This window comes from Eptatretus burgeri, chromosome 14, assembly GCF_056783735.1.
Source record: "Eptatretus burgeri isolate ZD-2024b chromosome 14, Ebu_testis_v1, whole genome shotgun sequence".
NCBI lineage: Eukaryota > Metazoa > Chordata > Myxini > Myxiniformes > Myxinidae > Eptatretus > Eptatretus burgeri.
This window is the reverse complement of record NC_140974.1, coordinates 48,657,697-48,675,907: the sequence shown is the minus strand read 5'-3', so window position 1 is coordinate 48,675,907 and position 18,211 is coordinate 48,657,697. Positions and strand designations below refer to the sequence as shown.

Sequence of the window (18,211 nt, the reverse complement as noted above, 5' to 3'; positions counted from 1 at the left end):
CGTGCGGCACCTGCCAAAGGTCATTGGTTTGGTCCCAGTTGCACTCGTGGGACTCGTGGCTCGTGGCAGAGCTCGCGTGGCGAATAGTCGGGGTCCACAGAACTTCTCTCCCCATAACAGCCACCGTGAAGAACAAACCAGACTGCTCACAGCCACCATGAACAAAAACTGCCTGACCCAACCACCATGAAAACTCCTCCTTACTCAGAGAGTCTCGGAGATATATCTCCTCCCACCACAGGGAGGGGCTCTTGGCGAAAAACGCCTCGCTGTCGGCCCCTCATTGGACAGGGTCCTACGACCCACCTTTCCAAGGCGGGGCCTTTGCCCCAGCCGGAAAACTCCAACCGCTCTTTCCACGTGGGGTCAAACTTGATGGGTAACAGTATAACGCTGCAACGGCCCCTCCTGGGAAACCCCAGCCTGTCCTGCACGCGGGCCCACACTCGACGAGTAACAGTATCAATGTTGCAAAGGTACGTTGGTGGTGCAGCCAGTTGGCGGTGGATCGTGACGGGCCGAGGGATTATGCAGATGGATTGTTGGTTGTTAGATGTAAAGATTTAATAACCTAACTAAAAGAAGTCGCAACACATGTTTTTGATTCTCCCATGAGACAAAAGGAAAGGGATCTGACTGCACATATACTTAATGGGATAACTGACTTTTGGTACCTGTATGTTGAATGCAAATGGTTTCCATATCCGTAAAAAAAAATATATATATATATATATTTGTTACGAATTCTGGCCCTCCCGGCGTGCGATCGGCCACGTAACTCAAATCGCGACGCGTCGCCCACCGGAACGGACAATTCAGTCATGACCCTCTTGGAACTACCGCCAAGGAACTAGCCACGAGTGGGGGTTTAACCTCACCACAACCCAGTCCGCATTCTACCCGCGCAAAATAGAGTGAATCGACGAATGTCAATATACCTAAGTATCGATGCGGGTAGCGTACCGAGGAGTTGTACCACGCCGCAGGTCGACTCCGGACACGAACCGCTTAAGCGGCTCGTTCCGTGCTGCAGGGATAACCGAGCAGAGTTATCGCCGACCTCGACGGTTCAGATTATTTACCGGGTGCTTACACCCTTCTACCAATCCCTTACGTGATGCAAGATGGAACTTTCAAACAAAGGAAAGGATGCAATGAAACGGGTCACAATTTAACAAGCACTTTTATTTCACACACACACAAGGCAAGCACGTATTCACAGCCATACAAAAATGCACATATAACAGTCAAAGCAATGAAAGCAACGCAGATCTACAACCAAATAAAGCAATGTACAAGCACTTATTCAGGTTTACTCAAAAGACTGGCGCCACACACACATTTACACAAAAAGCAAATGAAAGCCACCCTCATAGGCAAGGGGGCAGACAGGTCCGTGGACCAAATGTACGTGGGACCTGGGTGAGCGGCCAGGTCCACAAGACTGAAGGGGTCTTACCCGCGCCCTCGTGGCGCGATCGCGGGCGAGCCGCAATGTCAGCGTAACGTGCCCGACTCCGTGCCCCTGGCGTTGTTGGTGAGCTCCTTTCGACCGTGCGTTGCGCAGGCACATGTTGGTTGGTCGACACCACGGTTGGGGTGGGGAACGGACGTGGTTGCCGGCACGATCTCAGCGCGGATGGGGAAAATTGTTGATGCTCGGGGTGGAGAGAGAGGAATGGCGGATGCTCCGTACCGCTAGCAGGGCCTTGGGACCGCATCGACTCTGGCGAACTCTCGCCCCTGAGCCCTCTTCCGCGTCCCTGCTTCACTCCGCGACTCATCCCTCGACCCAGCAACTACAACCGCAACGACGACCTTCGTCTTCACTCGACCAGCCCAGCCAGCACAGCACCGCACAGCTCAGCACAACCCAACACTCGCGAGTCACCTTCTGCTCACATATTTATAGACCGGGGGAGGAGCATGTATGCTAATTTGCGGATCAAAACGCGCTTGGAGGCGGGGCCATGTCACCCAACGCCCAGCCATTGGTTGGGCAAAAAGCGACGTGAGCCTCTCCTGATCCGAATTCCCTCCTAAAAGGAGTCCACATGCAACGCGCTTGGAGGCGGGGCCATGCCACCCGACGCCCAGCCATTGGTCGGGCAAAAAGGGGCGTGAGCCTCTCCTGATCCGATTTCCCTCCCGTAAAGGCATCCATTTGTACTCGTGGCTCGACGCGTTCGGCAACAATCACCGAACGGGCCCTGGACAGCATGACGTTCGGTGTTGGCAGGTGGTGTGGTTGGCGGTTGTGGAAGGAGAAAGGCAAAGGTGGTGGGGGGTTTGCTGTGGTCGTTTGGTTGTTGGCGGGTGTCGTTTGAGAATGGCGGTGAAGTGATGTTTGTGGGATGGAGTTGAGGAGGTAAAGAGGCGAAGGTGGTGGTGTTTGAGTTGTTGGCGGCTTATTGGTCCAAAATAACGATAGAGAAAGAAAAATGGCTAAATCAAAGCATCGCAGCCCGGATGAATCACACATATTCCCTCTAAACAACGGGTGTGGACTAACTAAACATGAACTTATCGATATATCTAACCTGAGGACCTTTCTGGTGTATTGCAAATTTCCAGAGCTGTAACAATATATATATATATGTATGTATGTATGTATGTATGTATGTATGTATGTATGTATGTATGCTTGGTGTTGGCACAGTGGTTAGGGCAGCGGCTTGGGATCCAAAAGGTCCTGAGTTCAAGCCCCATTGGGCCACTAAATTAATACACCAGGGGGTTGACTCAGCCTGTCATCCTTCCGAGGTTGGCGAAATGAGTATCAGTGTACTGGGCTGGTATATACCCCGGTTAAAATAGGTGTACCATATCCCTGTGTCGTAAGAGGTGACCAGGGTTGCGTCAGGAAGGGCATCCGGCGTAAAACATGTGCCAAATCAGTATGCGGATCATACGGATGATCCGCTGTGGCGACCCTGAATGGGAGCAGCCGAAAGAAGAAGATATATTTTGTTGTCCGCATAATGATTTGGCATAGGTTTTTACGCCGGATGCCCTTCCTGACGCAACCCTGGTCACCTCTTACGACACAGAGATATATATATATATATATATATATATATATATATATATATATATATATATATATATATATATATATATATATATATATACATATATATATATATATATATATATATATATATATATATATATATATATATATATATTTCTATATACTTCTGTAGTGATTCTTTAATTTCGTTCCTTCTGAGGAGTGTCAATGGACAATCAAGCACCAGAGCTGTGTTTAGTATACCAAGCAGCTATCTAGACCTTGCCAAGCCAGCCATTCCTTACAAAGGTTTTGAATGGAGTGCTTGCTTGAGTGCTTAAGCCACTTGGTGAACGATCTTCAAGAAACTTGATAAATGAACAAACGCCAGTTCGCATGTTTATAGCTGCCATGTGCAGTCCTTCTTACATTCTGACTATGGGAGGTCGGTGGTCAAATCCCATCTGAGTCATACCAAAGACTGAAAATGGTATGTGCTGCATCCTTGCTTGATGCTCAGCATTTGAAAGGAAAGTGCATGGGCAAACAACGCTGGGAAGGCAATGGCAAACCACCTAATATAACCAGTGCCAATAAACTGCTTTGGTAGAGCTATCACTCTGTCGAGTATCATACATCAAATCAAATCAAACCAAATCGATGCACCTGTCCAGAGGTGTTTATTCAGTTGCACTCAATTTCATACTCCAACTGTAAGTTCTGTAACTACCATTTGATACACACTAAATCATAATATGACATATGCTCACACATTCAATTTACAGTTCACTTCACTGACTTCACTGACATGTGTGGCTAAATAATCTTCATCACAATAAGTTAACATATGGCCTTTTTCGTAATGTACATGCAGATAGGCACAATGAGAATTACATGGGCACATCTCCCATAGGACCATTTATACTACAATAAGAAAAAGATCAAATTAAATGATGTATCTTTAATTTTATGAAGTTCTCTTTGGTGCATGTAATTCAAAAGCTCTAAGACGAAGACCTGACATCTATCTATAATTCCAGAAATGTGTGTGTGTGTGTGTGTGTGTGTGTGTGTGTGTGTGTGTGTGTGTGTGTGTGTGTGTGTGTGTGTGTGTGTGTGTGCGTGCGTGCGTGCGTGCGTGCGTGTGCGCGTGCGTGTGCGTGTGCGACCGCTGTTTCTCGACAATCACCTGTCCGATCTAATTGAAACTTGCCAGCTATATTGCTGGGACCCTGCGTATGTGCCTTTTCAAGGTTTGATATTAATTGGACAAGTGCTTCCCAAGTTATGGCCATTTATTTATCAAACAAATGACAAGACACGTTGCTGCGAAGGCGTGGCCAATGGGGAAAGTGCACCATTTAGTTACCGTGGCATAGGAGTGGCAATGGTCAATGGCAGCGAATGTCATGACAAGCAAAGACGGAGGAAAACTTGATTTTAATTAACTCTGTGTGTGTAAGTATCACAGCAGTTGATATTTCAATACAAGCAATAATTTGTGGAATGCATGTGAACATTCCGTACGGGCACGCACCACTTCCGGATAGTGATGACTTACTGTATTCTAATAATTTCTCGATTTCTTATGCGCATTTATAGATAAACACAATGCCCCAATCCAGTCGTCATTTACGAGAGTGAAGGAACGGCCTGTGTGGTTGTTTGAAAGTTTGTTTTGGGGGGGGGGGGGTGCACGTACGGTCATGCATGTACGGGCCACGCGAGAGTGAAGGAACGGCCTGTGTGTTTGTTTCTGGAACGAGGTTTGAAAGTTTTTTTTTCCACGTACGGCCACGCACGTACGGGCATGTGCTACTACCTATAAATGTCGGGAGTCATTAATTATTACTTTTATCAAGAAAAACAATGACATTTCACAATCTGTTTTGTAAGCGTATGTCCATTAAATAAAAAATAAAGCACTGAATATAATTTACCATCAAAGAAGCTGATGTGTGAGTATTAATTTGTAAAATGAATGCTGAATTCTCCTCTTTTCCCAACAGGGCTTTCCAAAGCAGCCATAAGATGGAATAAGCCTGGTGTTGGCTTAGTGGTTCGGGTGGCGGCTTGGGATCCTTGGGCCCTGGGTTGACGCCCCATTGTCCACTGAATTAAAATACACCAGGAGGTTGACTCCGCCTGTCATCCTTCCGAGGTCGGCGAAATGAGTACCAGTTCCAGTGTGTGTATTGGTAGAGGGGCACTGCATCAGTGACACAGTCGTGCTTCAAGAAATGATAGCTACTCTGGCAGCTTAGCTGCCATACGACCACCACCACCGATCTTGTTCAAACTTGGAACACAGATAATGAATGATGGCTGACATATGCGCATCTTTTTTTTTTTTTTAGATCAGATCCAAGATGTCTGACTGAATAACCCAATTGTATGCAATCTTCCATGTCACATGAACATCCAAGTGAGTTGCGCATGCACATAAATCTTGTAAATATGGGCTAGCCTTTAACTCAGTACAGCAAAATTACTAAAACCTCGGGGGCTAGGACGTTTTTTGTCTTTTTATCCTTGTTATGAAATAGATTTGATCATGCCACACCTTTATAAAGTATCTATTTATTATGTATACACAGTATAGGGAGGGTGGGGAGGGAAGGTATTGGAAATGCCAAGTGAGTAAAGGAACAGAAGGGAAGAGGATTGCAATGGAGGTATCTCTTTATTATGAATGTATGCAGAGGTAGGGAGTAAATGAAGGAAAACAAGAGCAAGAATTGCTTTGCAATACTCTACATGCCCCCTACCAATGTGATGTTTTCTAAGTCCAAAAAGGACATAACTCTGTGAAAAATTGACAAAACGCCCTATGTCCTGAACTTGGTCTGTAACTTATCATAATAAAGTCATATAACAAGTTTCAGTTGAATATATTAAAGGGTATGGGAAAAAATTCTGATAAACCACAGGTGGGATGAACGAACGCACAGAGAGCAAACCTAAAGTTCCCTCTGGTGAAACCAGTTGGGAACAAATAAGAGACGGTAGGACAAGGAAAGGAGGTGAGCAGAGTTTGGGAGAGAAGGAATATTGGGAGGATAAAGGAGTATGGGGATACAATAGAAGGAAAGGAGTAGAGAAAGGAGAGATGGTAAAGAAAAATTGTGCCAGGTTGGCATACAAAATATATAGATGACTCCAAGAGTGAAGGACAACAGGTAGCAGAATGTCTGAGTGTAGACAGAAGGGACAGGACTATTGAATGGGATATTAAAGGGAATAGGGAATGGACTTGCATTCAGATATATCATTGAGGGGATGTGGTCGGGGATTCCCTGTGTAAACACCCCTCAAAGTAATTTCATGGATGATGACATCATTGGCAACCAGATCAGGAAAAATAGAGTTAAACAAGTCAGAATTTTTTTTTATTAAATAAAAAAAACATGAGGATGAAATCCCCCAAAAATATCCAAACAAGTTCAGAATGAATGAAAATGACAGAATGACAAGATTGGAATGACACTACAATACAACACCATAATCCTTTTACGGATTGCCATCACAATATATTTTGACATTTTTGTCATTGGTGGCAATAGTCACAATTGTATGAAGATGTATATCTATGTCAGAGGCAGTTGTAGATTTATATTGTGGATTGGTGTAATTGTGTATTTTATTTGTTGTGGGATTGAGATGGAAAATGTAAAAAGATGTTGTGATGACAATCCGTAAAAGGATTATGGTGTTGCATTGTATATGGTGTTGTATATATGGTGTTGCATTGTAGTGTCATTCGTATCGTGTCATTCCTTCCTACATTGTTTGGTTGTTTTTTGGGGGGATTTCATGCAGACATTTTTTTTTCTGAAACATAACTTGTACCGAAAAACATGTACTTAGAACTTGTATCTAAAACAATGTGTACATATAATTTATACCCCAAAAAATGTGGACTTATAACTTGTATCTAAAAACATGTCCTTATAACTTTCATCTGAAAACATGTCCTTATAACTTGTATATAAAAAATATGTTCTTATAACTTTCATCTAAAAACATGTCCTTATAACTTGTATATAAAAAAATATGTTCTTATAACTTTCATCTGAAAACATGTCCTTATAACTTGTATATAAAAAATATGTTCTTATAACTTGTATCTAAAAACATGTCCTCATAACTTGTATCTAAAAACATGTTCTTATAACTTGTATCTAAAAACATGTTCTTATAACTTTCACCTAACAACATGTCAATATAACTTGTATCGAAAAGCATGTTCTTATAACTTGTATCTAAAAACATGTTCTTATAACTTTCATTTAAAAACATGTCCTGAGAACTTGTATCTAAAAACATGTCCTTATAACATTCATCTCAAAACATGTCCTTATAACTTTCATTTAAAAACATGTCCTTACAACTTGTATCTAAAACATGTCCTTATAACTTTCATCTAAAAACATCTCCTTTTAACTTGTGTTTAAGAATAATGTATATTTATAACTTGCACCTAAAAACAATTTGTACCAATAACCCGGACCTACAAACAAGGTGTACTTAAAACTTGTACCTATGAACGAGGTGTACTTATAACCTGGATCTCTAAACGAGGTGTACGTATAATCTGGATCTATAAACGAGGTGTACTTATAACCTGGACCTGCAAAGGAGGTGTAATTATAACCTGGACTGATAAACGAGGTGTACTTATAACCTGGATCTCTAAATGAGGTGTACTTAGAACCTGGATCGATAAACAAGATGTACTTATAACCTGGACCTATAAACAAGGTGTACTTATAATTTGGACCTATAAACAAGGCATACTTACAACTTGGACCTATAAGTGAGGCATACAACCAGCTCTTTAAATATCTAAACACATTACACACAAGGTACTTGCACGCATGAGGTGGTCATTTGGCCTATCAAGCCTGTGCTACATCGACATCATATCAATTCTAACAGTCTATCAACTTAAAGTAATTAAGGGAGGGGTGAGAACATTGGGGTAAGCACATTACTATTATTACCTCCACCACCAAAGTTGGAAGGAAGTTATGTTTTCACCCCTGTTTGTTTGTCTGTTTGTGTGCAGGATCTCAAAAAGTTGAAGATTGATTCGAATGAAATTTGGTGGGCAGGTTGGGTATGTGACAAGGACAAACTGATTAGATTATTGGTGAAGATCTGAATCCAGATCGAACCACTTGAATTTTTTTCTTCACCATTGAGAGATAGGGCCAAAACTATATATAGCACGATATCTCAAAGAGTTAGAGACTGATTTGAACGAAACATGGTGGACACATTGGTTGTGTGACGAGGAAGAATTGGTTAGATATTGGTGAATATTTGAATCCGGATCCGATAATTTTTAAGTGATTCTTCACCATTGAGAGATAGGGTTAAAATGATATATAGCATGATATTTCAAAACGTTGTGGACAGATTCGAACGAAACTTGGTGGACAGGTTGAGTGTGTGACAAGGACGAATTGATTAGATTTTGGTGAAGATCCAAATCCAGATTCAGATAAGAGAATTTTTTTTAATTTTCCACGTGATTCTTCACCATTGAGAGATGAGGCTAAAAATAACATATAGCATATTTCAAAAATGTATTGGGCCCGATATGTTCTACTGGATCAGATATTGCGTGGCGGAGGTATGCACTCTACTGAGTGCCTTTCTCATTTTTCTTTGTTTTGTTTGGCAGGGTAGTGGTGTGAACACAGTTGGAGGGTGAGACAGAAAAGAAACACAAAACAGAAACACATTCACCTTTTGAAGAGACCCTTTCACAGACATCACGGCACCAATCGGTACACATTCACTCGGCCGCACTTCAGCTGATACCTACACCTACCTACCAACCATTCCTACCAATATCCACATGTTCCTCCAATCCCGAAAGCTTCTAGGTACCCATCTAAGTCAAATTTAAACCCATATAACTGTTTCTGCTGCAACCTATATTGAAGTTGGAAGTAAACAAATCCCTTGTTCATTAATTTATTTACTGGAAATAAAAACCCACGTTTATTGGAATGTTGCAGCACCTCGTTCTTACAACATTTTGAACGATCCCGTACAATACGTGCATGTAACGTGTGCTTATAACATATGTCCCCATATTAATGTGCACTCAGTTATAACGTGTACTTATTAACAACTTATGATGTGCATTTAGCATACGTCATCGTCGCCTGTGCTTATAACGAATGCAAAACACCAGGTTTTCGTTGTCGAGATTTGGACGAGACAAGGAGACGCCGGTGGTGTGTAATACAGGGGTGTGACATGAGTCTCGGCACGGGTGTGCAGCGTGCCTCGCATGCGCGCGACGTTCTGAGCTCGCGGAATGCGCACGCGGCCTCAGAAATACCACGTGACGAGCCCAAAGGGTCACGGGGCACCCACACCCGCCGGGCGACGATTGGCACGTCTCGCTCACGGATAAAGAGACGAATAAAAACATGTAAAATGGGGACAAGTGTGCGAGTGTGGGGGGGGGGGGGGTAATGCTTCGCGCTTCGATGAGCTGAGCGGCTGTAGCGAGACAATGATTTTAATTTGAACAACCGGGCGGGGAGTGTGATGTCGTAATGAGGGGTTACGGTAATGAAGCTGCTATATTTGAGGATAATTTCACTTCGAACGGATTCAATTTTTTCAGCCATCACGAGCATTCGCGCTCGAATCGAGGAGGGTTGGAAATGGGGGTGAGGTGAGGTGAGGGGGCACACACACATGCCCAATTGTGACGTCACTGCCAATGCTCTCACGCAAGTTGTCCTTGCAAATTCCAATTATTTATTCACCTTTTCAGCCTTGCATAACAAGCAAAAGTAAAACAACAATGTGCTGTCTAGGAAGGGAGGACAACCATATGTGCAAAAGGCAGGTAGTGGTCGGTGGTCACTACAGTGGTCATCACATCCATAGTGTGTTTACACATCATCCATTCCCATTGAAAACTAATGAGAACTGTAATCACAAGCTCAACTAGAATTCTATAATTGGGAACTTAACTCATATTCTAAATGAGAACTTAACCCGAAGATGAATAATGTCATCCAAACCCGAATTTAATTACAATATAAACCTGAATTCTGATTGTGATCAAAATGCAATTTCTAATTGGGTTCTAAATCTGAATTATAATTGGGATCTGATCCCAAATTACAAATGGGATCGAAACTGAAATTGCAATTGGGAACGAAATCTGAATTCTATAATTGCAACCTAAACTCAGATTAAAATTGAGTTTATACTATAAATCCGTATTCTAAACCTGAATTATCATTACAATCTAAACAAGAACCACTTATTTAGCATCTTAGGATGAAAAGTGTTGCCGAGGCTGTTTTCCTTGGCTTGGTGATACAATCCTAAATGGGTTACCACTGATGCAAAATACTCAAATGCTCATTCTTCCCAGTAAGCAGGTACTCATTTTGACGACCTCGGAAGGATAACAGGTTGAGTCAACCCACCTAGTGTTATGTTAATGGCACGATAGGGACACAAACTCAGGACCCGAAGATCTTAAGCCAGCCACCTTAACCTTTACCCGAATCCACCCAAAATGTTTTACCACCTAATCTTTCCAACCGGGATCTTTTCAGACCACAACTCACAAACCATTCAATTTCACTAAATCTGTCAAAGTTTCATATCAATGACGAAATATGGTGTTTTCTATTAATAAAGTCAACAAACATATAAAAAATATATATTTAAAAAATGAAATTAACCTACTAACTGGAGTTTTTTATGATCCCAACACAATAGCACTAAATTTCATTCAATCTGCTCGTTTCACATCAATGAGGAAACGTATTTTGATTGGATGATGTTTTGCTGATAAAGTAAACAAACATAAGCATAAAAAAATTTTTTTAGTAGACTTGCTCAATTTAAATACCATGGTGAAACCAAGCTTGCATCTAAAACATGGCACAACCTTGGTCCGAGTTCTAATTGTGATTATAAACCCCAGTTCTAATTGCGATATAAAACCAAGTTGTAATTGTGATTATAAACCCGAGTTGTAATTATGATTATAAACCCGAGTTGTAATTGTGATTATAAACCCGAGTTCTAATCGCGATATAAACCCAAGATGTAATTGTGATTATAAACCCGACTTCTTATTGTGATTATAAACCCGAGTTCTAATTGTGATATAAACCCGAGTTCTTATTGTGATTATAAACCCGACTTCTAATAGTTATTATAAACCCGACTTCTAATTGGATTATAAACCCGAATTGTAATTGTGATTATAGACCCGAGTTCTAATTGTGATATAAACCCGAGTTCTAATTGTGATTATAAACCCGAGTTGTAATTGTGATTATAAACCCGAATTATAATTGTGATATAAACCCGAGTTGTAATTGTGATTATAAACCCGAGTTGTAATTGTGATATAAACCCAAATTGTGATTATAAACCCGGGTTGTAATTTTGATTATAAACCCGAGTTGTAATTGTGATAAAACCCAAATTGTAATTGTGATTATAAATCCGAGTTGTAATTGTGATATAAACCAAAATTGTAATTATGATTATAAACCCAAGTTGTAATTGTGATATTAACCCGAGTTGTAATTGTGATTATAAACCCGAGTTGTAATTGTGATTATAAACACGAGTTATATTTGACAACAAACCCAGGATTGTAATTGGGATTTAAACCCGAATACTATGTGGGATCTATCAATCACTAATCACCAAATATCGATAGGTATTGTTTGAGATGATGATGTTCCAGTTTTACTTTATATTATCGTAAATAAACCCTCTCGTTGTGGCAACACTTATCATACTCGTACATACTCTGTGTGCGAATGAAGTTCGAGGCAAATTAATGACGCATTACAGATTCAACCATGAGGGTCAGACTTGTGTGAATTAGTGTTTAATGCAACGTCGATGTCTTTCAACAACGAATGGGGTCGAAGGTCAGACACGCTCGCTCTGTAGAATGAATTACACCGTTTCTTTAACGCGACCTTGGTCCTTTGCATGAGCTGAAGAGGTTCCAGTGTGTGGGTTTTTGTTATTACTCTTTCTGCGAAGCTTCAGGTTGTAGCTCTCGATCGTTCTTTGTAATTTCCTGATCAGTCACTCTTCGGCATGACCTTATATTTTCCCACTTAAAAGCAACGACGAAAACGTACGATTGAAAATGTTTGACATTGTGCGGCGCTCGACATTTTTATGAAGGAACCACTTCAGCACCGGGTGACGAGGCATTTCCAGACATCCTTGGTCATGTGCGTTCAACAATGAGCATTGAACCATCATGATCATGACGTAGAAAGGGTATGATTGGGATGTCGTGTACTCTCCAGGATTATAGTGTTCTACATGTAAATTCGTTTGATATATATATATATATATATATATATATATATATATATATATATATATATATATATATATATATATATGTATTTAGGCTGCATAGCCTAGAGGTACACACACTCAACTCTAAGTTGTCTAGCCTGGGTTTGAATCCCGACCCAGCTATAAACTGTCATCTTGGTGTTTCACAGGCAGGACAATTCATCAATGTGTGTGCCGTCCCTGAGATGGATGTTTAACTCGGCATCCTGTCTGCTAACATTAGCATTAGTTGGTGAATGTTAAACACCGCACTTTGTCCTTCATGAAGTTAAAGATCGACTTTGTCCTTCACGAAGAGTACATGAACTATTGCCAGCACCCTGAATAAATTACGCATTCCTGCCTTGATTTAATGAGCCGGAGTGGCGACCCAACAAGGATTGTAGTCCAAGTAAATGCTTCTGCAACCACCAACACTACATATCGGTTTCAATATGCACATGACGTCAACTTCACGTTGTATTCAGAGGTGAAAGAGCTGGTGTGTGTGTATATATGTATATATATGTATATATATATATATATATATATATATATATATATATATATATATATATATATATATATATATATATATATATATATACACATACATAAATTTATATGCTCTGCCCGAAGGCAGGTACTGCCAAAGCAGTTTATTGGCAAGCGTTACACTGGATAGTTTGCCGTTACCTTTCGTGTGTGTGTGTGTGTGTGTGTGTGTGTGTGTGTGTGTGTGTGTGTGTGTGTGTGTGTGTGTGTGTGTGTGTGTGTGTGTGTGTGTGTGTGTGTGTGTGTGTGTGTGTGTGTGTGTGTGTGTGTGTGTAGCCTGTGTTGTGTATGCTATGACACATTTCATTTCGTCAATATTACAGAAAATGTGGAAAAGATTGTTCAGCACAGCAATCTTCCGAATCTGGACTTCATTCCATGCGCTACATTATCCCATATGCGTCAATGACGTAAGAGTCCCTGAAACATTTTGCTTAACACGGCACGCACACTCAAACACGTTGTTAAAAGTCATGAGTGTTGTTGAAGGTTTCATTCCTCGAAAACATTTTTTTCGACAAATCTGCAGTAGGTCACACGTCGAGTGTTTTCCGTGTTCATGGAAAGGATTCCTTAAAGTCTAACGCGATGTATGTAGTTTGTTTAATGTACAGCATCGACTGGCTGTAATGACCGTGATAATATAAACTCGCTGGGCTTTATGAAAGTAGAAATAAATAGTACAACATGGTGTCGACACACAGAGTCTCCGTGATCACGAGAACAGTTAATTCGCATCGACCCTCTTCTTTTGATCCATATCCCTTGACGTGACGCATCACGCTTAAAATTTCCTTTGGATGGAGATTATATTTTTTATCTTCACTTGCAGCTTCATTTACTCAGGTTCTCTCTGATCAAATCCAGGTGATGTACCCGGTTTGTAAGAGTTTGTGTTTCCTTACTTTGTTTGCCGCTATATTGTCCCTCCACCTTGTGAAAGGTGTTTAGAAGAATATGGTGGAATTTGTTGTAAAGTCTTCAGCTGTATGCTACACTGGATATATCTATGTATGACTTGGCGTTAATACTTTCAGTATTAAAGAACCAAACGTGGAAGATTGGTGCATTAACAGGTGAGCGTCATATATGCGTAAAGGTGTATCCTGTTGGACTGTGGGAGAACTGAAGTTGAAAGTTGTGAGTCGGTATACTCACCCGAGTTTCTTCCCATTTTGAGTCAAATCCAACTAAAACTGACATCCTGACGAGTGTTTGCAGGTACTTCGTGCTCATGCCATCTCGGATGCCCTCCGGGTGGGAACGTAAAGCTCATACTACTCGCATCTCCATTTCGACTAATCGTTAAACATGACATTGTATCTCTTGACAAGAGTAGGGCATGGCATGTGTCGGTGTGTGGCTAAATTCCGAGAGATGTGAGATTAAATTATATTTAATTGACAATCTGGGTCGGTGTGTTCGTGCGTGTTTCCCTGTGAACACCGGGTTCAAGCTTATGCATGGGAGCGCAGGTTTAAATCTATTGTCTACCGTAAAGGAGATCAAATAACCTTCTCTTCACTTAAAACCCTTCAGATACCATCCATTCTGTATCCATGCATTTACCTGTATTTCAGGTCCAGGTGTGCTGCAGCACGTCCGCCCCTCAACCTCATCGCCTATCACTGTGCTCAAATTCATGTTCCTTCCCTCCTGTCTCATTTCCCTGCCCATCCGATTTGCCATCCGGTACCGCCCACCTCCCCTGCCCTCACGCAGACTCGCGAACCTTCTGAACGCCTCCTAGGCCTAATTGGATTAGCCGAGTGATTTAACGCTTCGTTATTTCGCACCAACGAGCAGGCAGGCTCCTTACATCCCCATACCAACCTTCCCGGGGATACGCACCGTGCAAACCCCCTTCCTGTCCACCAAGTGACTCAAACCCTTCCTATATACGTTGACTCTTTCAGATTTGTTAGGACAGGACATGCACTGTTCGCCAAGGCGACGCCAGTTTGCTCAAACCTGATGCATGGAGACGAGCTAATCTCCATTAACACTAATCTGCGCAATGCGAACTCTCAGCTCCCAGCCACGCCTCTCGCCCCACTCAAACATCTTCATGGTCTCTCTCTGTGTGCCATAAGAAGGTGATAAAAGGTAACAACAACAACAACAACAACAACAACATGTGGAACCTCTCCTTCAATGTTCCCACAACTGGCCGTCAAAACGGCTTGCAGTAACTATAGTTAGTAATGCTATCACAGCGGTGACAGTGTGAACTTGTATTTATTTATGTACAATGCGAACGATGGGTGTGGGAAATACCTGTGTTCTGCAGCAGGTTCCGCATTACCAGGGATTTGTTCTTTCCCCACCTTTTCATCAGTCTCACCTCTACACTCGTTATTAACATGCCACCACTTTCCTTTACAGATCAGCAGGAGAAGGATAATGCAAAGTGGTTTCAAACCCTGCTTTTCCACCCGGAGGAGCGCCTTTCGCGTTTGTCGGTGTTCCTCGTGGAATCGCACATAAAGCGACGACAATGCATGTACGGAGGAATATCCTCGTCCACGACGTTCATTTACAACTGTAAGTATAGGAGAAAATGACGAAAGGAGAATGAGTTGAAAAAAAGGTGGGAAGGGGGCGGGGGTCGCGGGGGGGGGCGTGGAATGGGAAAACGTTTGTACGGACGGTGTGCATAGTATATAAACATGGCGCTTGTTTAAACAAATAATAATTATTAAGCAGCTCGAATGTATATATATATATATTGTACGATAGTAAACAAATGCATTATCAAATAAAATACTTACTATATAATAACGTATCAAAAATTTACAATCCCCTTTTTTGTTGTATTTTGTAACTGTATACGTCTATGATATATGACGTCATTGTATTATGAAAGCATCCACATTTGTGCGAATTTTGACGAGCTGGTCACGATAAGATCGGAAGTTTCATGTTTTGCACTCGCACACTCGCTGTCGTCGTCCCATAATCGCCACGTGGACGCGCACGTCCGCAGGAGCGCGTTTGTCCACATTGTAACATGCAAACGCGCTTTACAGGTGCATCGCGCGCGATTATGGCGTCACGGGCACGTGCCTGCGATGCGGCGCGCGCTCAGTGTGCGCCACTTGACGAGCTGCGAAAGAGGGGCCAGAGGAGGTACAACTTTTACAGAGGATGTTTTCAAGGGTAAAATGTGGGTAAATAAATTTAGGAAGGGGTGAATGCGGAGTAGGTGAGGGAGAGGTAGAGTCAGTTACCTCCAGGAAAAGCGAGCAAGCGGGCCTCAGCCGGACTCTTGAAGGCGCCACGTTCGGGGGAGCCACGCTCGCTCAATGCGCTGCGCCAACGGCCGTACAGGAAACTGTGCAGCATGTCCGAGGTGATGATGTCAGCCAGGGTGACAGGAGTGTTGCGCGGTGTCCCCTTGAAGACACCCTGGGTCGGGGAGAACAGCACATGAGCGCCAGCAAACAGCGCCATGCTTCCCGCTGCCTCCTGTGAAGCTCCGGTTTTCTTTTCCCCGGTGAGAAATAAATAAATCGCCGGGGGGCCCGTGAGCCACCCTCTGTGCGCGCCGGGTTTGCGACTTATATAGGGCGACCCGCTGCTTCGGGCCGGGCCGGAGAGCGCGCCCGTTTGCCATTGGCTATCGCTTGCCCCGCCCCCACTCGCTCACACGACACCAGCCAGGTTGGGCCGAGAGGTGAGTTTTCAGGCAGATATCTATTTACGTGATTTGTTCTTCGATGTCTTAAAATATTCTGCTTCCCGGAATATTGAACTCTCCCCTTCCTGTTTCCCCTAGTTTCTTCGCCTTACCCCCTCCGACCCCCAACCCCCCATCCCCCGCCCGACCCTCTTTGCTCTCCGAATACCAACAACTCCGCTCATGTCGATGTTGTTTGGCATAGAAATCTTGTGTCGTTCCAATTAGCACGCACTGATAAATCATCTTGAAGTTTTACACGGTATCTTGACATTTTTTTTATTGGAGCTCATGTGCTTGTAATGTCTGTTTGTCTGTCCCTTTGTGTGTCCTTCTCCTCTTTCAAGTGTCTGGTCAAGAGTTCTCTCCGGTGCCAGAAGTGGAACGTACGTGCGAGCAAGCGTACGTTTGTCTTTCTGTCGGTCCATCCATATTCTCCTTTTTGTATGTCTTTTTGTTTGCTTGTCTGTCTATCTGTCTGTTTGTCCACCGTCTATTTTGTGTCTGTCTCTCTCTCTCTCTCTGTCTCTCTCTCTCTCTCTCTCTCTCTCTCTCTCTCTCTCTCTCTCTCTCTCTCTCTCTCTCTCTCTCTCTCTCTCTCTCTCTCTCTCTCTCTCTCTCTCTCTCCCTCTCTCCCTCTCTCCCTCTCTCCCTCTCTCCCTCTCTCCCTCTCTCCCTCTCTCCCTCTCTCCCTCTCTCCCCCTCTCCCCCTCTCCCCCTCTCCCCCTCTCTCCCTCTCTCTCCAAGAGGAGTGGCTGCGCCCTCTGCGTGCCAGTCGGAAATGTAAGGTCAGTGCCCCTTTTACCTGCCGCCTCGGGATTAAGTGCATGACACGGTATGTCGTGCGCTCTCCAGTAGTCATGCCATTACTTTGATGAATCGTCGTTATGAATTGTTGTCATCATTTGCACATGCCCTCAGTATAAACGATATCACAATTAGTCCGTCATTGGTCTGTTTTATCAGCTCATTGTGCCCGTTTGTACCCCAACCTTTAACTCCACGTTTTCACTGCATTTTCTCTTTTCATTTAATCGATACACTTCATGGGCATCAAACACAATGCGCTTCCGTTGTCTTTGCCTATAGGTATTATGCACATATAAAGGTAAGATTTTATACCGTGATGGTTGTTAGGATGGGCTGGATGGTATGTCTGGGATCGAATCCAGAGCCAGCTATACAAACTGTCATCCTGGTGTTTCACAGGCAGGGTGATTCATGAACGTGTCTGCCGTCCCTTGGATGGACGTTAAACTGTGCATTCCATTTGGTGATGTGCTATACTTGGCCAAGAAACTGCTTTGGCAGAACCATTGCTCTGAATGACAGAGTGTGGTACATCAGGATACTGTATATTGGTTCACGAGTCAGTTAGTGACCACTATATTCGTTATTGGTGTGTGTCTGTCTGTCTGTTCCGAGCATAGCTCCGTGGGTTTTGATCCGATCCTGATAAAATTTGGGTGGGAGGTTACATGATCTAGTTGTGTTTTCCTGAGAATGGGCGTGCTGCGCCCATGATGGGCGGAGCCACGCCCAAAAACACATGTGTTTTTAGGGGGTAGCCAATTTCAAGTTACATCTTCTCCGAG

The 18,211-nt window shown here is 42.9% G+C and overlaps 1 protein-coding gene and 1 long non-coding RNA gene across 2 annotated transcripts in view; one reads left to right on the top strand and one right to left on the bottom strand.

Annotated features, from left to right (window-relative positions):
- Positions 1-8,947, top strand: part of LOC147013135 (uncharacterized) — a 23,341-nt gene extending 14,394 nt beyond the window's left edge. Inside the window, exons 2-3 of the long non-coding RNA XR_015051212.1 lie at positions 5,023-5,438; positions 8,082-8,947. This is a non-coding gene — a long non-coding RNA (uncharacterized LOC147013135). The remainder of the gene's footprint in view (positions 1-5,022; positions 5,439-8,081) is intronic.
- Positions 1-16,486, bottom strand: part of PRDM12 (PR/SET domain 12) — a 48,850-nt gene extending 32,364 nt beyond the window's left edge. Inside the window, exon 1 of the mRNA XM_085854754.1 lies at positions 16,168-16,486. Within this exon, the coding sequence (XP_085710880.1) occupies positions 16,168-16,390 (223 nt within the window). The 5' untranslated portion in view covers positions 16,391-16,486. The remainder of the gene's footprint in view (positions 1-16,167) is intronic.
- Positions 16,487-18,211: the final 1,725 nt, after the last annotated feature.